At 40.5% G+C, this 21354-nt stretch overlaps 1 protein-coding gene across 1 annotated transcript; it reads left to right on the top strand.

Annotated features, from left to right (window-relative positions):
* Positions 1-5661: 5661 nt before the first annotated feature.
* Positions 5662-21120, top strand: TNFSF11 (tumor necrosis factor superfamily member 11). The gene is made up of 5 exons (XM_018560471.1): positions 5662-5899; positions 15098-15193; positions 16214-16259; positions 16343-16426; positions 20693-21120. The coding sequence occupies exons 1-5, from the start codon at positions 5741-5743 to the stop codon at positions 21118-21120; spliced, it is 813 nt and encodes a 270-aa protein (XP_018415973.1). The 5' UTR covers positions 5662-5740.
* Positions 21121-21354: the final 234 nt, after the last annotated feature.

Genomic DNA, 21354 nt, shown 5'->3' with positions numbered 1-21354 from the left:
ATTACAGAGAAACGGATTCTTCACATTGTATGGCTTAGGAAAACAAGAGACTAGGGATGTTCAGATACCAGGTACTGTACTCGGTGCAAGTACAAGCACATGTACAGATACTTTTCCAGCTCCAAGACTAGACTAGAGAAAAATACAAAAGTTAGGAGGCAGCTGTCATTTCTAAGGAGCATACGGAGCTCCTGGGATTTGTGCATCCCTGTTTTATTGTAACTATACCATTTTTTTAAGTACAAGTATTGATACTTGTCCAAGTACTCACAGATACAAGTACTGATACATTTTGGTTTATTGTCATGTGGCAGTTTTTCTAAAACAATACAGACTATTGATTTCAGGACAGTGGTGGAGTGCCAGAGCTACGTCCCAGTGGCAACCGCTGCAACACTGGTAGTTCTCATGAAAATGCCAAGTATCTGCACTGGTATCTGAACATCCCTACAAGAGACAGTATATTCTTTTACCCTTAACTGTAAAAGCCCAATTCCAGCCAAAACATTTTTAGTTCTAAAGTGGAGAATGGTTAAAACTTCTGTCAAGTTCGATTGTTGTTTGTAATCTCATTTTAGAGGATTTTTGTCCACATATAAAAAAAAGTGGTTGGAGTTAGGCTTTAAAGAGACACTGTTACCTTGCCCATGCAGGACAAAGTGACATTGGGGTCTATTCACAAAGCTGCCGAAGGATCTGGCCGTAGCTTCGGCCGATCCTTCGGCTAGCTTTGTGCAGCTCCTCTGCAGCCAGGGAGAATACCTGGCACTTTCGAATATGGGGGAGCATGTGACCTGCACCCCTTTGACAGTGCCTGGACCTAGCAGCTAAGCACTAGTCCCAATTCACATTACCAGGGGAGTGATGTGTCCCCCTGTAGAAGAGCAAGGAGCAGCAAGGTAGCACAGGTGAGTATGAGGGGGTCAGGGAATATAATTTGCCTAGACACTGTCACTTTGACCTGCATAGACAAGGTGACAATGCCTCTTTATGTACACCTAGAAACGTTTTTGATGGATTAACCAGCTAAATCGTAGTTTAGCAGCTTCATGTTGATGTTGGCAATGGCAAAATACCTAGGTGCATGTTCTATTGTAATAGCAAAGTGTTAGCAGTATGTTTAAGACCATTTCAGGTTGGCTACACGCCTGTACATTGTCGTAATATGTTGTGTTGCAGTGCCATTCATTTAGAATGTCCCCTCAACATACTGTATATGCACTACAGCTGCCAATGCAGGCATGTTTTTTTATGAGTTGAAGTGTGTCCATAAGACACTGTACCATGAAAATATGTGGGGAAAAAAACCGCAATTAAATATGTGTGTTAAAGCGATTACATTATGCGATGCACAAGTGCCAAATAGGCCTTACACTTTGACATTTGTTACTGAATTTGACAGAAAATGTTACAGATGGCATTCAGAAGTTTCCCGGAGATGGACTTCAAGTATGAGAGATAAAGAATGTATAAGTTATCATGTAAAAAGAATACTGTCATGCATTAAAAAGGGTATTTCTTTGAGAGACAAATCAAAACTCTTACTACTTTACAAAACATTGGTTCGGCCTCATCTTGAAAATGCGATTTAGTTTTGGTCCCCAATTAATAGAAGGGATGCCCTAGAATTGGAAAGGGTTCAGCACAGGGCAACAAGGTAATAAGGGGTGTAGAGGGCCTCAGCTATGAAGAACGATTAAGTAATCTAAATGTATTTACCTTAGAGAGGAAGCAGGGCATTTTTTACCTTAATACATTCTCTTCATTAAAGGAGAACTATGAGGTGAGTGCTTTTCACTCACCTCATAGTTCTAGCCGACCTGTGACAATGAGACTGTCACAGGTCGGCTCAGTAGATCGGGAGGTGAGCGAACATATACCGGCGTTCGCTCACCTCTCGATCCTGTCACGGCTCTCTGCCGTGACAGGGGAGGGGCTGGATTCCCCCCTCCCCGCTCCGATCCGCCAGCGCTGACTGGCGGAACGGACGGGGGAGGGGGCGGGTACAGCTGGCTCTGCCTCTAGATAGGCAGAGCCAGCTGTCACTCACGCAGCTGGGCGGATCTCTATATCCTTCGGCAGCTTTGTGAATAGACCCCAATGTCACTTTGTCCTGCATGGGCAAGGTAACAGTGTCTCTTTAAAGCCTAACTCCATGTACACATGGGAGCACCAACAGCAGTCCCCACAGCTCTTCTGCCGCGCACACACACACACACACGTGTTGGACTGGATGGACCTGTGTCTTTTTTCCAATCTTATCAACAATGTAACTATGAAAAGCAACAAAATATCTTATATACCTTCTGAATAATAACCAGTGTCTTTGTCTGTGATAGAACCGGCAGTCACAACGGTAGTACCGGAGTATGTATGTGTTAGGGGGGGGGGTTTGTCTGCTTTTTTTCTTTTTTCAGAAAAACAAGGATCTAGTAAAAAGTGTCTTAAAAGAGAAACCTTGTACAGACTGTAGAAAAGTAGTAGTTTATTCCTCCCAGTGTGATTACAGATGATGTAGAAAAAGAAGACATCCCTGGCATCCCTTTACATGTGCACGCTGTCGGCTTGCCCTATTGTCCAGTAGGTGGTGTAGTACATTTGCCAATTAGTTTACAGTTACATTTAATCATCAGAGCTCTCTGTGTAATACAAATGAAACCACAAACTCAGCGAAGAAACGTGTTCCAGATTTTCCTATTTATATCAAATTCTAAACTTTTATTTCAGGGGTTAGCAAGGTTCACATCCCAAAGGTAAGCCTCCCCTGCCTAGTCTGAAGTCATACATTTCCTTATTTTTTTTTTTAACGTATTATTTATTAGTTAACATTATTTTTAGCATACTGTACACAGCATAATACTAATAAAGTTACCTACTATGAAATATTTTGTATCTTTTGTTAAAACACAAGTAATCTTCACTTAGTGCTGGTTCACACCTGGGCGTTTTTCATCGCTGATTGAAGCGCTGAAAAACGCTCAGCAAGTGAAATCCCATACTTTCCTATGGGCATGGTTCCCACCTGGGCATATTTCAGCGCGTAGAAACGCGCTGAAAAACGCCCAACGCCCAAACAAGTACATGAGCTTCTTTTGGGGTGTATTTCCGCGCGTATCCATTGATATTCCCGAGTGTGGCTCGGTGTTAACAAAGCGGTAACCCCGAGCCACACTCGGGAATACAGCGTAGGTCTTACTTGTCCGCGATATCTGCTGTGTCCTCCGGCCGCAGCCGCCTTCCGGGTTCCGTCCCTTGTGACCGTCCGCATCGCAGGGGGGCGGAACTGGCGGGAAGTTTGAAAGTTAAAAAAAACAAAACAGAAAAAAGATAGAAAAAAAAAGTTAAAAAAAATCATACCGCCATGGAGGTATAAAAACAAGCATCGAACACGCGTTTCACAAAACTAAATAACGTCCTAAAAAACATGCTAAAAACACGCATAAAACTCGCCTATGGCAACGCCCAGGTCTGAAACCAGCCTTATGTATTCATCACCCCAACAGCCCATGTCCAACCGCATCCACTGGTGTGAAGGAAACAGGGGGAAGTTCTGATTACTACACAGCACACTGCTTATCTTTTTTTTAAATGTTTTTATTTTATTGAAATGTCATAAAATGACATTTCCTTCATCTTCATGCACTGCAGAGCATTGCGGTGCAGTGTAGTGAATCGTAACGTGCTGCACTGCCTAAAAATGTAACATGTGTAGCATAGCTTTTTGGCACACACCATTGCAGTGCAGTGGGTTGAACTAATAGGACATAATGCAATTTGCCTTGTCCATGCGTTGAGACAGCGTTGAGACAGCGTTGGGCAATGCTGTCCAGCGCAGCCCAACACATACGGTGTGAATGGGCCCTGAAATTTTAATGTGGACCTTGCAGTACAATGTAATTTCCACTACTAATGTCTGCACCCCCTCTCCCTGTAAAAATCACTAGCTCTTAGTATGTGCAAAATTTACCTGTAGAGAAAAAGTATAGATTTGTACTCATCCAACCCCTGTGTTTTGCATCATTGGGCGCAATGTTCCCATCCTTCTAGGGAGAACAGAGCAGCGCAGATCTCATGAGAAGACACTACAGTCTTTTGCAATAGCGTCTTCTCGCAAGATTTGGGCTGCTGTGTATTTCCTAGGACCTAGTTGGAAGGAATGGGACGTCACCCTCGGTTAGAGTAGATCTTGTCACACTCCTTACCGGAAATCCCAATGATAGGGAAGGGTGCTTGAAATGACTGCGGATGGCGCCGCTGATCACATAGGTTAGTTGAGAAGAATATCTTTTCAGGATCACCAATAGTTTATTTTATTGAACAATTGTCAAATGGAAACAAGCGCTTTTGGGAACGTGCAGGGTCCCTTCATCAGGCTTAACATCAACGACGCATGGTACCGTGCAACTCTAGAGAAACAGAGCCAGGTGTCAATCAGGTGAGGGGATTGATCCCGAAGGCCGCAGTGCGGCTCTGCGCTGTCAGCACATGGCAGGCAATATATGTCCTCCTGTGACCCTCAAAAGAACTATGGCCAAAAAGGTTGGGCCATAGTTCTCTTCTAACAGTGCGGGAGGTGCATTGCATTGCCATTCTTTTGAATGGCACCAAATGCACCTTCCGTCTGCAATTAGATCGACCACAATGCGATTGACCATAGTACTGTAGTACTGTTTACAATCACACTACAATGCATGGTGCGCAGGTGCATTGCACAGTACGTAGGTGCAGTAGGTGCATTGCAATAAACGCATGGTTTACAGTCCTGGTGAATGGGTCCTAAGCATACACTACAAAATATGGTAACTGTGCATCATACCAAATATGGAGGGCAATAAAAATATTTTTCTGTTGGAGAGTAGCGGAACACTAGGATCCCTGTCAGATTTTTATTCCTATCTGTGTCTCTGTTGCAAATATTCCTTCACTTCCTGTTTAGTGAAACAGTTGTTAACAGGGCAGGAAGTGAGGGGAAATCTCTAAGGGCACGAAATGAGGGTAAATCTAAGTGGGGATAACTGAGCCCTGGATACCTGTGAAAAACCTGACAGGAGTTCTTACCCTTCCCCACACTACCCAAAACTAAAGAAAACATTTACAGCTGACATACACTTTAACTTGGCCGTCAAATGTGATTGCAGTAGACAAAAATGAGAAATTCAGATGATATACCCAGTCATAACTTGGCATTTTGAAAAGAAAAAGCAATTTTATGTTAGACTTCTTTTTCTCTAAATATATTCCCCACCCAATAAACATTTTTATATTTTACATAGCTGTTTGTGCTATATAAATCCTGTATAATAATGATAATAATAATTTACATTTTCCTTTCCACTTAAGTGCACCAAATACGATGGATGTACGGAACAGAAGCAGCAACAAAGGTCACAAGTAAAGGAAATCTTATCTTTACATATAATAAAACACACACACACATGTTACAGTAGGGATACCTTTGAGAGGCATTGAAAAGAATAAGTGCAATTGGAATTGTGTTGTGACTGATCAGCAGCAAGCATGAAGAAGAAATCTCCTCATCTAAAGGGATGCGGGGGATGTCGTTGTTCATATAACTGTGGTAAAAAGTTCCTGTGCTCTGCGTGATTGGTTGCTTCCAAGTCCATCCCCCATCAGGTACTCTTTATCATTGCTAGAGCTAGCCACAACTCTGCTCATCTGGAGACAGCTGTGCGCCCTGCAGAATTTGTGTAGTGGGTCTCCTCTGGAGAGTGGCGCGGGGATGAGCCCCGGCGGGTACCTGAGGGGGGCAGCGGCACTTGAGGGTCCCCCGGAGATTGTGGCACGATCGCAAACCTATCAAAAGTCTGTCTATATCGCAGTGACCTTTCTGGCATTGCTGCAACTTGGCTGCACTTTGGGTCTTTTTCTCTATGTCAAGGTGAGCAACATTGTCATGTCATGTCACAAAGCTAACACACCAGGATCCTTTATTTCAAAAAGTGACTGTATTTTTAGAGTCTTATAGTCACATGGCTGAAATAACGACCCATTAGTTGTAATTGTGTTATATCTTTGAAATTGAACCTATTGTCATGTGTAGCACTGTAATTTTTATAAAGTGTGGTATGTGAATTTGGGGATTTACTTGTAGATGTCATTGCAATGTTTGTAATCTAGGAGGATGAGGACATATGTCTTCCAGGTTTGTTTTTCAGAACTTGAGTTATTATTGCTTTTGCATAGCGTGACTATAACCTCCCAATACCAAAACCAATCAGCTTCTCTCTTCAGTTTGTTTAGGTAGGATTCGCAAATGAAAGAGAGAAGCTGATTGGTTGCCATCCATGCACATCTGCTCCAGTTTTGATAAATTCCCCCCTACTATGTATTGCGTATTTTATATAAACATGTACTATGTATAGCATATATTACACACACACATATACTATGTATAGCATATATTACACACACACATATACTATGTATAGCATATATTACACACACACATATACTATGTATAGCATATATTACACACACACATATACTATGTATAGCATATATTACACACACACATATACTATGTATAGCATATATTACACATACACATATACTATGTATAGCATATATTACACACACACACACACACACATATACTATGTATAGCATATACTATGTATAGCATATATTGCTACATATGCTATTGTTGTCTATGGCATGACTAAATATAATTCAGGATTAGTCAAGTGACCTTAACGAAGAAGAGAATTTAAAGATAAGTCAGAATGCAGTAATTCATTAAATTTAATCTGAATGTATTTTTGGAAGATCTGACCTTACCAAATCAAAATCTTGCTAGTTGTTATGGTTACTGCACTTTTTAAAACAATAATGTGCAAACATGAATGTAACCTGCGAAGTGTGATGATCCATGTATGGCTGATATGACTTGAGTAAATGATCAGGGATTGCTTTAGTGCACTTTGCACATCATCATTGGTCTTTGCACTGTTGTGTGATGATAAAGAGAAACAAAGTCATAACAATACAAAAATATTTTTAATTAGAGAGTATTTGTTTCTAAGTGCTAATAGCAACACATCAACATGTACCCAGTAGCTAGAATCAGACCAGAACAAGAAGAGTTCTGATTGGTTGGAATTGGTGATTTCACTTTGAACTATTTCTAAGGCTGCACAGCTTTTGTGAAAGGAAATAAGCACAAAAGGGGCGCCTTTCCTGGTGCAGATCAATTTTATTTCAGTAAACATGAAGTAAAGAACCGAATAAGAACAGTAAAGAACCGAATAATACCCGAATAATGTGTATAGCAAATATTACACACACACACACACACACACACACACACACACACACACACACACATATATATTACTATGTTATAATAACCTGACTTTGTAAAGGAATCACAGCATGCGTCTGTTTCCAACCTATTACCACCAATCTTTCATGTGTAGGTCTGCAAAAACTGAACTCTTTTCTGTTGTTCTTTTTGGACCTAGAGGGACTTGGAGTTAATCAGCGGTAAATGGAGACATGTCCTTTTACATAGGCCAGCCCACAGAGTAACATTGCACTTCCAATCAGATCTGCCTAGAAAACTGACAGGCAGATCTGATTGCAACGTCTGTGTGAAAGAAGCCTTGCAGTACTTTAATCACCACCCTATGGCTTCATTCACACTTAGGCATTTTGTCGCTCAAAGCTTAGTGCGACAAAACGTTCAAGCCAAGGAATCCCATTCATTTCTATGGTCCCTGTTAACAACTGAGTGGTTTGTTGTGCGTTTTGTTTTACAAGGTTTCCCACTCAGGGAGGCATCATGGGTACGGCACTGAGGCCAGAGTGTTCATGGGGGTTGAAAACAGCCTCCTTAGGTGCCAATTAACCTAGCCTCGCTCCTGTTAGAGAGGAACACATGACATTCTCCCTGCCTCTCTACAATGAAGTTCTTAGATCCTGAGTGGTGAACTGCTATGGCTGAGTGCTGTCATATATAGTTGTGGAGGAAATACGTCAAAACCTACACAGGACATCAGAAAACTCTGGTAGAGGATTGGGGTCATGCAGAAGCAATTAGAAGGTAAGTAACTTCACCTAAATCCTCTGTATACCATTCGGGAGATTTTACTTTACTTCCTAACCCATAGACCCATCAGGAAGTGAAAGGAAACCTCTGAAAAGTGAGGGAAATCCTCTCTATATTGAAACTAGTGCCCCCATTGAAAGATTTTCCACTATTCCTGTTCTAGTGACAACTCAAAATCCTGGAGTTTCAGTTCTGGTTATAATGGTCACTAGGACATATAGAAAGGGTGAATCTTCCTAGTAAAAAGTAACCTGATAGGGTTTATAACCCTTCCCTACTCTATCCAAAACAAAAAAAATACGTTTTAGCTTTTAGCTATAACCGTTAGAGTCTCTATAGGGACCACATTCAATCCTCCAGCATCTTTAAAGAGCGGAAACACCAGTTTTTGGTGGATTGTACCTCTGAGCCTTTAGCTTGTACTATGTATTCAAATAAACATTTATGCCTTAATATTGTGCAAAAAACACATTACTGGAGGAAAGACAGGTGCTTTTGCTGCCCTTAACAACTTGCCAGGTGTCTGCTTCCACTTTCTGACTTGCAGTAGAGTACAAATGCCTTAAATGTGGTTGACTGGTGACCATTTCAGCCTGATTTTATTACTCAGCTTCCCTGGGGTTTTGCTTTTTTTTTGCTTTGTGCATTAGGGAAGGTTTTGTCTGACTGTTTTTGCTATTTTCAGCCAGGGGGAATTTTAATGTTGCACATGGAGCCAGGAGACTGTCTAGTCTGGGGAATTACATTCTATTAATGCTAATGTGCATAGAGATTGTAATTGTATAAAAATAATGAAAATATGAGAATTGCACTCCTATTATTAGCTTTGTTCTGTGCTATGGCTGAATAGGATACAAATTGTGCTTAAAGGGTTAGTTCACATTTATATCACCTTTCCAAAAAGTACCTATGCATTTGAGCTTGTGTGGTATATTATTAAGCAGATCTCTGCAGTGTTAAAAAAGATGCTTAATTTCAAATTATACCTGCAGGCCGTGCACAGTCTTTCCCCAGCTTGTCTGTGAAACTTCTAGAGTAGGGGCCCTCTGCTGGCTGCTGGACACATTAGAACAGGAAAAAGCGATCTGGCTTGTTCATAACCCTATGCATGTGCAGTGCGTGCTCCCTCCCTCTTACACAGCACTAAGTTCCACTGCTGCTACTGCGACAGAGGGGGCGAAAGTGCACTGTGAACTGCACTGATTGTGAACAAGCCAGACTGTTGGTTTCTGCACTGGTGGGGCTGCGTGTCCAATAGACTGCCTGTCCAATGGCTGGCCCATCCTGTCATTTAGGCAGGAAGGGGAGGGTCTTCCACTGTTTTTTTACAGAAAGGCTGGGGTGAAGGCGCTTAAGACCTACAGCTATACCTTGGAAAATATATATATATTTTTTAAACCTGAGGACAGTTTTTTAACATACTACAGAAACAGGCATGCATAGATACTTTTTGTAAAGGTGATGTAAATTCACCTTTATATCACCTGTCCACAAAGTGCTTGGAGTGGTGACTACTTTACAACACACATAGGGACGATAGGGAACAAAAGTAGCCACCCTCCAGAAGAAGGTCCAGTGTAAGCATGAATGCAGAGATGATTTGAGGATTTACAGCAGAGTGAGGCACAAATAAGATACATTTTTTGTTAATAGTTGAGGTTAGGGATGCACCAATACCAGTTTTTCGGTATCAAGTACGAGTACCGATATTTTGCTATTGGTACTTGCCGATACAGAGTATCGATACTAGTGCTTCCACTGGCATGGAGCCCGCTTCCCTGGCAATCGGGAAGCCGGGCAGCAGGTAATAACATCCCGCCTTCTTCCCGATTGCCTGGTTAGCCGGCTCCATGTTGTTTCACCGGCTCGATTGTGATTGGCCGGGAAACCGGCTTCCCAGCCAATCAGCATTGAGCCGGCTTCCCGGCCAATTAGGAAGCCAGGAAGGAGTAATGACCCACCTCCCGGCTTTCTGATTGGCCGGGAAGGCGACTCCATGCTGATTGGCTGAAAAGCCAGCTTCCCTGCTAATCAGCATGTAGCCTCCTTTACGGCCAATCAGTTAGCCAGGAGGCAGGTCATTACTCGCAGCGTGGCTTCCTGATTGCCAGGGAAGCTGGCTCCATGTTCCCCTATGGCACTGCCAGCCAGAGGAAATCTTCCTCTGACCAGAAGTTCCGGTATTGGAGCATTTGGCCATGTACGAGTATCGGCACCAATACCAGTATCGGTGCATCCCTAGTAAAGGTACTTAAATGCATTTTTAAGATTTAACTACTGAGTTTAATGTCACTTTAACAGATCTGTGTGGGAGCAAAAGAATGGTGACCATATGCTCCTGCAGAAGAGGGAAGTGAAGTAACCCTGTTATTTTGCCTCGCATAGGTACAGCAAAGTATCACTTCAAAGTCCAACCCTTCAGAAGTGTTTATTCTTTTTGGTATGAGCACTGCTTAGTTACCTGTCCCCTACTTTTATGTCTTGGAGACTCCATTGGTAAGATTTTCCAGCAGGAGTTTTTCTCTGTTCCATTGACAAGATCCTAACAAAGGTGACAATCTATTCACTGGATTCCCCAGTTATCTGTACATTTATGAGAATCCACTTAGTGGAAGAGACATCAGCTTATGGCTTTATTGATGGTTGCATCATTTATTTAGAATTCTGAATTGCAGGTGTCCATGAGAGACAGAAGAAACTTGCATTCAATTATACTTGTGTACAACATAAAATTAAACCATCAGTTTAGGATGAAGGTGTTCTTTTACGAAGATCAGCAAGAAGCATATAGATCTTTAGAGCAGTCATTTAGGAGTAACAGTAATTTGATTAATAGTAATGGCTTTTGATTGTGATGTTTTTCATGTACATCTTTCCTGAAAAGAACTGGTTTATGTCACATGGAACTGACATTAGTCGAGAAAACTTTTGAGAAAAATATAATAAAAGGCTATAGCTTAGTTGAACCTGAGGGCAGTCAGTAGTCCATATATGGTTAATTTAAAAAAAAACTGATTTAGCAAGCCCACATTAAAAGTTTGACAAAGCCATTGTTTTCTTTTTGTTTTGGCTACAATAGGAAACACTTCAAATAAATCTATTCCCAATTACTAAAATCTCATAAATGTTTTTAACATGTTTTAGTAGTTTTCAATCTTCTTCAAATTCTTATTAAAATAATACCTGGTAATTTTGCCGTGAAGGTCTTTGTTCAGGTACTTGTTATGGGGTGACACCACTTTGTCTCTTTCTCCCAATTGCTCTTTTGCATTGTCACCCTGTTAGATGCACTTCCATTAGAGGGTAAAAGTGGATGTTGCCAGTAACAGGAAACTTGCCCTGAGCAATGATTTTGGTGGCTGGCTTCTTCTTCTTCCTTCTTCTTCCTTGTTCTCTGTGCTGGCCCAAAGATGACGTCTGCAGCAGATCTCAGTGCTCCCCTGAGATCTCTTTTTCTCTGAGCCTTTTCACTGAGATCTAAGGAGTTTACGTCAGAGATCTCCCTGGAATGCACTGGTGATATAGCCTTTAAGTCACTGGTAAGGTAGCCTTCCAATGGGGCAGCTGGAAGGCACTGGCCAGAGGCGTAACTAGAACCTTCAGGGCCCCGGTGCAAGAAACCATGAAGGGCCCCCCCAACCGCCATGGCAACGCATGATTAACAGGAAGGCTGCCGAGGTCCCCAGCAAGCGCGGGACCTCAGGCAGCCGCTTGTTTAAAATTTTAGTGCCGGTGTTCTGTCGAGAACGCTGACCAAGTATCTGCGTTTATGTACAGACGGGATTAACGAGGAAACCAGCATTTATTTACAAAGTATTCGTTTGTAATGGTTAATTGTGACCGTTAATAATATACCATGCAGGGCTGTAAATGATGGGTGGAATATTATCAGGGGCAGACTGGGCCGGGGGGCAGGGTGGCAATTGCCCCCCGGGCCTCTTCACGTCGGCGTTCTCGACAGCACACCGGTATCTGCGTTTAGTGTTGGGGCATTTTCAGAAGTATGAGTACTCGTGCCAAGTATTGGCAGTGGTGTATCCCTACTTAGAAATATAATGCATTGCTGGGACTTGTGGTCCTACATAGTTGGAGCTATTCTGCATTGCTGTATAATGCAGAATACCAGCACCCTTGCAGGACTACAAGTCCCAGCAATATATTATAATAAAAGTCAGCTATGCAGAATACCACCAGCATCCCCCCTCCCACTATAATGCTACCAGTGCCTAACAATACCAAGAAGTGGAGTACATAAAAAGGTAAGTTCAAAAATAATAATTTTATTTTACAAATTTTACAAATATAATGGGGGAAATTTATCAAAACTGGAGCAGACAAAATCTGGAGCAGTTGCCCAGGGCAACCAATCAGCTGCTGTATTCAGTTTTTCAGTTAAGATTTGAAAATGAAAGAGAGAAGCTGATTGGTTGCCATGCACAGCTGCTCCAGATTGCATCTGCTCAACTTTTGATAAATCCCCCTCAATGGGATTAGAGGTCAACATGCAGAGCTGCATACACTATATATAATTTCAGGTTTTTACATGTGCCTGTGTCACTATAAAAAAACATGTTTTATAGTGAAAGCCCAACTCCTGCCAAAATCTTTATTTTTAGGGTTTGGTAAGAGAATGGAAGGGTAGCACATTTTTCAGCTGTATGGTGAGATCGCTGGAACGGGAGGAAGGTAAGTATTTTACTGGGCACTCTGCACTCAAGGAGGTGGGGGATTTATTAAATTAAATTATTACTTTTACTGAACCTATCCTTTACAGGTTTCTGAATTTTCATTGTTGGTAGATGTGGGTTTGCTTAAAACCCTGCAAGTCAATTTTGAGCCCTATAGCTAGGGTTAGAATGTCATCAATGCAGTCTATAGGCATACAAGCTGTGGTGCCCCAAGTAACACTCAGCTTCTGAGATCACCTCTTAGGCTTAGAACATTTCTTGTATAATGAGTCCTAACCTGGCAATGTAAATACGCTTATGTGAAATCATTGTATTTCTAGTAAGGATGGGAAAAACGTGCAACCAATAACTAGACAACAGCTCTGAGTCGTTTTCAGCTTCTGAAGTATAGTTTAAGACAAAACTCATCCACTGCAGCAACAAAGTATTTTAGTTGTTTTCAGATCTTTTGCAAAGAATGCATTGGAAAGCCACAAAGAAATGAAAGAAGAGTGAAAGTTTACAAGATTTTGCAAGCTACTTCTATACTTGCCTATTCTCTTAACCACAAAAATCCGTCACAGGATGTGTGGCGCAGAAAGACTCAGTTTTAATCGCAGGTTTTCAAGCTTTATTATTCCTGTATTGCAGTTACTTTCATCTTGAGGAAAATTTTCATAGTATTGCATATGATTTACAATTGCAGTTACCCTTTTTCAGTATGTGTGGTGTGTACAGTCACCTTATGAAGACATGGCAATGCGCCCAAATGAGGCATGTCTCTATTAGTGAATCTGCTGATTTCTGACTGCATTAGCTTTTCTTTGGTGGTATAGTTGATGTCTTTATTGCTGCCTAATAGTGGTAACGTAATTTTCTTAAAATGCGGGGCTGTGTGGGATCGCTCCTCACCAGTGTAGCTTTCCCAGGCTCTGTGTGGTAAATTTCCTGCACCACTGTGCAATCCTTTAAAAAATGTAATGAATACTTTGAGACACTACAGAAGTAATATAATTCACTCCCCCTTCTATGACAAGGGTTATAGATAGGCAGCACTCGCATACTACTGAACATTACAACTTATAGTGGAAGTAAAGGTAAAAAAACTAAATTCAGATTGGCTGGCTTTCTGTGTCAGCAGAGACTGTGTAATTCTCTTCTGCCATAAAAGCTTCTTTTTATAATGCAGCAATTTTTTCTCTGTACGCTGAGTCACGCATGCGCATCTCAGCACACAGACCTGGCATGTCAAGATGAAGTAACTCTAATGCACATGTGTAGGAGTTATGTTATCAGGGCCCAGCCAAACTTTATATACTGTACACATTTACCACACACACATTTACCACACATTTTTCACTAGATGTTTGGGTTTGATAATAAGTTGCGCTAATTTCGTGCAACATAAAAGTTTGCAACTGCCACCATTGTAATCTATAGGGTCTGGGCTTTCAGAAAATATATAATGTTTGGGGGTTGTAAGTAATTTTCAGGCCTAAAATGGGGATTATAACATGGGTGCAAAAAATTAAAAAAAGGCCTTAAGCACTCACCTCATAGTTCTCCTTTAAAGGACCATTTCTACTGATATAAGAGCAGTAAATTACAATGGATTTCACTCTACATCTACTTGGTAAGTTGACAGTGCCTGTGGATCTTGTTGAGCCAGCAAGCTGCCATACTGTCCATACATACTGGGTCTCGAAAGTTTGTCTTTTGCACAAAGTGGCATTTGAAAACAAGACAATAACAGATTTTACCAATAATTTATGATATGAGGTGCTCAACCTTAGATATACTATATTGTATAAACTAGGGGTGTTCAGATACCAAGTACCGTACTCGGTAAAAGTGCAAGTACATATACTTTTCCAGCTCCAAGAGTAGACTAGAGAAAAACTCAAAAGTTAGGAGGCAGCTGTCCTTTTTAAGGAGCACACATAGGTCCTGGGATTTGTACATCTCTGTTTTAATGTATGATTTTGTTTTTATAAATATATATATTAGGAATGCACCGATACCATTTTTTGAAGTACAAGTACTGATACTTGTCCAAGTACTCACAGATACAAGTACTGATACATTTTTGCTTATTGTCATGTGACAGTTTTTCTAAAACAATACAGACCAATGATTTCAGGACAGTGGTGGAGCGCCAGAGCCAGATCCCAGCTACAACCGCTGCGACCCTTGTAGTTCTCCTGAAAATGCCAAGTATCGGCACTGGTATCTGAACTGGTATCTGAACATCCCTAGCCTATAAACAATATAACGTGCATTAACAGAACTGTAGACTATATGCTTCAGAGCTTGTCAGTTTCTGATAGTGCCAAACGTCGCATAATCTTCTTTATGTTCACAGATGGAACCAAGATGTATATGTGAAAAAGAGTGTGATAAAGAAAGGTTAAAATCATGTGAAGTTATGAAAGAGACAATAACTGCAACAGTAAAAAAGGTATTTTCACGTAAACAATAATGTCAACTTTTGCTTTGTTTTGTTTTAAGTAGAACAGAAATTCAGTCAAAATCTTTAAGCTTAATTTCGGGCAGTGTGAAAAGGCTTAGAAGCTCTGTCAGCTGTGTCCTCAGATTTCTGTTCACTTCCTGTTGTGTCACTGGGACAGGAAGAGAGGACAATGTCTCCTGCAGAGATACAGATACAGAAAAGTATTCTTATTAGTAGAGTGGGTAACAGTTAGAGTTCAGGGTTTTGTTGCTGTTTGTGCAACCCCATTGAAGAGATTTCCTTACTTTCTTATTATGGCACTGGGACAGGAAGTGTTCCTAACAGGAACACAAACTGCAATTAAAAGCTGACAGAGTTTGTAACCCTCTCCAACCCTAAAAACATGTTGACTGTTCTACATTATTCTTAATTAAACTTAAAATATAATATTAATAGTTTTGGTAAAAGTTGTATTTAAGGGCCATACACATCTCTCCATCCAGCGCTTAGAAACCTGGGATGCTTTTGATGTTGTCCCGCCAATCTCCTGGCAACCAGTGGCATTACTGGTTGCCAGGAACTCAGCGGGACGTCACCGTCACCTTTTTTTTGGTTCTAATTAGATGTTTTGCTGCTGCTCCAAATCACAAGCACACCCGTAGATGTACAAATAGATTCTCTGTATGGGCACTCAGTTTAACCTTAAACAACAGTGATATATGCTCTTATCTCAGTTCACTGTCCATTCCATATTTAGTGAACATGGAGCAGATTGTACATGTTCAACTGTGATGTATCCCAGTCCTTTCTCAGGCTCTCCAATGCTTTTTCCCTGTTGATTGATAGCTGTTGATTGATAGCTTTCCCTGTTGATTGATAGCTGTTGATTGATAGCTTGATTGATAGCTTGATAGCTAATGGACCAGTCATGCAAAACTTTATGGTTACAGTGACCTTGACAATGTTATTCGGGTCAGTCAACTGAACTGTATTTCATGCCTACACTTGTGTTTTCTTCTTAACACTTAGGAGATACAAGCACAAAGTGCACGGAATGAACCGTATGTAGGGAATGGTAAGTAAGATTCTAGTTAAAATTATCTCTTTTTAAACAAATTGGACATTCTTTTTATCCTTTTTTTTGTTCATTCTAATTTTCTCCAGAGGTATCAAGTCACCCCAGGAACCTCAATCATCAGACCTGGCCAGTTGCTCATCTTACATATGTCAATAGTACAGAAAGTAAGTGTTCATACATTTGAATCTCTTGTAAGATATACCATAGTAATGTGTGGTGATCCAACTTCAGAATTATATGGATTTTTAATCTTGAAATATGTGTTAAAATGGGAGTTTAGTAGTCTTTTGGCAACAACCATTATGTTTTCTTTTTTATTTGCATTATAGTAAAAGGAAATGTAGAACTTAATTGTTAGGGTAATGCAAAATCTCCTTTGTTTTAAAATCTTTTTCCTTTCCTTTGTTTTAAAATCTAGCATTGTTTTATGTAGGGACATAATGGGCTTTTGTCCTTAGCCAATTAAGAGGGAGGCGTCATATGCAAGCAGTGGAACACACCATGAAGTCCTTATATATATCACCTATGTTCTAGAAAGTCAAAATGTTTTAAAGGATTCTTTTAAGTTATGATCCCATATTCAGTGGCATACCAAGGGAGGGGCAGTCTGCCTTGGGTAAAGCCATCCATGGGTGGCTCCAGGAAAGCACCCTCCCCTCAAAGTTCTGATGCTGAGGAGGAGCCTAAATAAGCTTTTTTTGTTCTAATTAGATGTTTTGCTGCTGCTCCAAACAATTTGGACTCAAGGAAGCTGTTTCTATAAGCAGAAAAAATGCCCAGTAGAATGTTAACTACTACTATCTATATCATGACCTGGATAATTAGAAACCTTTACAAAGGAGAAGAAAATAAAAATGACATCAAAACAGGAGGGGAATTTATCAAAACTGGAGCCGACACAAAGTGGAGTAGTTGTGCATAGCAACCAATCAGCTTCTTTCTTCAGTTTGTTCAGTTAAGATTTGAAAATGAAAGAGAGAAGCTGATTGGTTGCCGTGGACATCGACTGCAGTTTTTGTCTGCTCCCATTTGATAAATTCCCCCCAAGATATTTAAAATTAAAATTGTATAGAGAAGCATTTTCCAGCATATAGATAACTACAAACTGACATTTTATGACTGTTTTTGACTATATTGTCATGGCAAAAAAGACAGGAAAGTTGTATAAATGTAGGTACTCTCAATGACAGTGGGTCCTTTTTTAGCTACAGTGGGTCCTTTTTTAAGCATTGTATTGCTTATAATGTAACTTTTTGTTTTGGATAGTATTTTTTTCACAAGACGTGTAGAACCAGGACAATTAGCAGTGTTCTGAGTGACCTCCACTTTATTTTCAGTGGTTCTTTTGGACAAATCCGGCATCTTCTCATCTGACCACCCAGACATAGGGTCTGTGAACACACATAGTAATGCTTAAGACCATAACTTGGCTAAAATGATTCTGTGATTTTAACCAAACCATAACATGCCTTGCCAGAAACTTCTGGGATATTTTTATATTCTTTTTTGAATATGTAATTTTTGCTGGATTCTGTCCTAACCTATCCTAAATAAAAACAGACCACTCAATGGCTTGTCTAATCAACAAACTAAAGTATCCCTTTGCATTAAGGTCTTCATTATTTAACATTCCAGTAATGTCTTTTTAGAAATATTATTTCAAAGTTCATTTAGTGAGTGCCCACAGCCATGCCAGAAATTGATATTTGTGATGGAAACTACCTGAGCCACTGCAAAGGAAACTATCTAAATCAACATACTGTATATACAACCTCTGGCCATTGTCAAGCTTGTATGAACTTGAGAAATTATACAAAGCCAGAAACATTAATATTTTTCTACGTTTCAAGATGGATGCTATTTTTAAGTTGTTTTTGTATTAGCCCATGGGATAAAGGTTTACCATGTATTTCAAAGACTGTGTTGTTGAAATATCAAAATGTATGCAATAGTCTTTCTTGATGGGCTATTCACAATAGCCCGTACGGCAGCCGAAGACAGCCGAACCACTCAGCCAAGCCAAACGCATATGCTTCGGCTCGGTTGAGCACAGCTGAAGTGGGAAGGACGGTCTCACAGCAATGTAAACAAACAAAAAAATGGCGTGGGGTCCCCCTTCCAAATTGGCCAAATGTAAACAGATAAGCCGAGCTAGCAGTGACATCTGTTGACATTCGACCGCCACCTGTCCTCAAATGACCTGTAGACAGTGGCCTGTCATTGCACAACAAACATGTTATATATTATGGAAACCAATAAAAACTTTGAAATTCAAATGGGTGGAGCCAGCTGTGACATCATGACTGGCTCCACCCATTTGTTGTCATACGGCCGGGTCCTTTCAATAGCGATTTCACATGTGTCGGCCGAATGTCGTCAGATTAGGCGGAGCCAGCAGTGGTGTCACTGCTACCTCCACCTACCTGTTTACATTCTGCAGAATGCCAGATCTCAAAATGTTAAGCTAGGGCTGGGGGTAAAATTAGATGGCAGACAACAGTAAAATACTTAAAAACTGGGGGTTTTATGCGGATTCAGTTTAAATAGATATTTTTTGCTGAAACTATAAATTGAATGCAAGATTTTGGGGGAAGGTTCCGTTAAAATTTTCTTTAGTTGCATAACAAAGAAATAAGGAAGCCTACAACTATCCATATTCATAATCTAATGTTAAAGTTGACATCACTTCTACTTTGTATCACATTAACCAACTCTCCACACCTTTTTACATTTAACCACTTTGCCGCCAGAGCTATTGTTAAATGTTTCATACTTTCTGGATCTGCATTTTTGGATAGAAAATTATCTAAAGGCCCCGGGACATTATATATTTCTGAAAGCAAAGGCCATGTAGAATAGAAAGGTGGTAGTTGCAATTTTTTATGTTGCATGCTAGTTGCAGAACTGATTACCATATCAATATTTTCAATATAAAGATACACAAAAAATCATTTTAGTACTCACAAACACAATATAATCCCCTATTTTTTGTACAAAATAAAAGGTGTTGAGCAAGTAGGTACGGAATATGTCAAGTCTCAAACTGTGTGTGCCTGCCAAACAGCGAAAAATTATGGAACCGATAAGTATCAATAGCTGACACTTCAAATGCCTTTACAGCTCATCAGTTTAGGCCTTGTGCACACCAAGCACATTCCAGGAGCAGAGCAGAGCAGAGCAGTTACAGACCGGATCAAAACTGCGTCCAATGTATTCCAATGGTATTTTAGCTCTAGTTCACACCGCAGTGTTCAGTTCCAGAGCATGTAAAAAAACTGCAGCAAGCCCTATTTTACCTGCTCTGGAACGCTCTGGAATGCATGCAAACGCATCAAAAACGCATGCAAACGCCCTGGAACGCAATGAAAGCCCATTCTAAACTGAAAAAAACAAACCGTGGCACAACCCATTGCACTGCGTGTGCAGAAACTCATGCAGATCTGCTCTGCATTTGATGTGAACAAGCCCTTAGAGATAACCATAAATGAAATGTCTAGGACAATTTCTCTCATTTCAGTGTACATGGCATTACTTAATGTGTGTTGCTCAACTGGGGTTGACTGGGCGGCACAGTCCTTTTACCTTTTACTTGATCACTTTTACTCCAAAGCCAGGAGGCAACTGAAAATAATAAAAACAAGCTCAACACGCTCACAGCTGCTGCTGCAGCCATAGTCTTGGTTTGACGCTTTCAGTGCCTGGGTGTACGGAACACCTTGGTCTGTACGAACTTTGACACATTTGTTATTCCATTGTGTCCAGATGTAAACACTTTATCAACCAATGATCTAATGACCATAATCTTGTTCTTTTCCATTCAAGTGAAGAGAAAGATGCACTGAAGTTCTTATTTTAGAACACCGTTTTGATCCACCAAACTCTTTTTAGTTTTAGCCCTCGTTCACACCTGACCGTTTTGTAGCGCGTTTTACGCTCGACGAACGCTCTACAAAACGGTCAAAAATATAAATTGCATTGTAGTCAATGCCCTCGTTCCCACCTTGCCGTATTTCCGCCCGTCCCTAACGCCCTACAAAACGGCCCACGCCTGAAAAGGTCCCGGGACTACTTTGGGCCGTTTTGTAGGGCGTTTTCCATTGGGATACCGCCAAGTAGCTTTCGGAATCGCGCGACTTTTTTACCGCGATAGACGCGCATATTACAATACGCCTAGGTGTGAATGGGGCCTTAGGCTCAAAACCAATACAAATTAAAATGTTTATATGTACAGCTGCTTCTGGAGTTAAAATATATGCAATGTGATGCACAAATACCCATATCTAGGAACATGTTTTTGTACATTTACCAAAGTATTCTTAGACTGTGTAGGTTTCTATTTCAATGCAATGTTTGGTATTAAGGAGTACCTAAATGTCCCAGTGATTTTATGGTATTGATACTACTTGTTAACTCTTTTTCATTTTTTTCAGCCAGCAACCAAGGGATAGAGCAGCTTTTTTCCTGGAACGATAAAGAAGGTTGGGCCCACCTACAGAATATGATCTACCGCAATGGGACGTTGACAGTCTTACAAGATGGATACTATTTTATCTATGCTAATATTTGCTTTAGACGACATAAAGCAGCACTGAAGATTTCCCAGAATCCCTTGCAGCTCATGCTTTATGTCAATAAATTATATAAGAATGGAAAGCAAAAAACTTTGCTGAAGGGAGGAAAAACTGAAATTTGGTCAAATGATTCACTGTATAACTTTTATTCGGTCTACAAAGGAGGTGTCTTCAAACTGGTGGCTGGGGAGGGGATACTTATTAAAGCCTCCAATACGGCCCTAATCGATCTTTCTCAAGAAGCAACTTATTTTGGGGCCTTCAAGATACTTGATATATACCTCTAAGACTTACTGTGTATTCTGTTTAGCAAGTATAACACACAGCAGTGCACCTTTTCCACCTTGTTCTGCATTGTCCTGAAATATTGCACATAGGTCCTGGACAGACAATTCTTTCAGAAGAGGTACATGTTATATTTATAGGACAATGTATATCATGCTGTGCCTTATTTATTCATCAAAACATTTTGCTCAACTTTTCAAAAAGTATTTTTCTGTAAATATTAAGGGCCTATGGGC

Source organism: Nanorana parkeri, unplaced genomic scaffold (assembly GCF_000935625.1).
Source record: "Nanorana parkeri isolate BGI_ZX_2015 unplaced genomic scaffold, ASM93562v1 scaffold457, whole genome shotgun sequence".
Classification (NCBI taxonomy): Eukaryota; Metazoa; Chordata; class Amphibia; order Anura; family Dicroglossidae; genus Nanorana; species Nanorana parkeri.
Note: the sequence above shows the minus strand (reverse complement) of the source record. Positions and strands in the feature narration are given on the sequence as shown.

Bases quoted from the DNA above. Each gene is read 5' to 3' on its own strand.
- TNFSF11 (XM_018560471.1), top strand. From the start codon at position 5,741: ATGAGCCCCGGCGGGTACCTGAGGGGGGCAGCGGCACTTGAGGGTCCC. The intron at 16,260-16,342 runs GTAAGTAAGATT...CATTCTAATTTT, and splicing joins TGAACCGTATGTAGGGAATG to CTCCAGAGGTATCAAGTCAC. The intron at 16,427-20,692 runs GTAAGTGTTCAT...CATTTTTTTCAG, and splicing joins ATATGTCAATAGTACAGAAA to CCAGCAACCAAGGGATAGAG.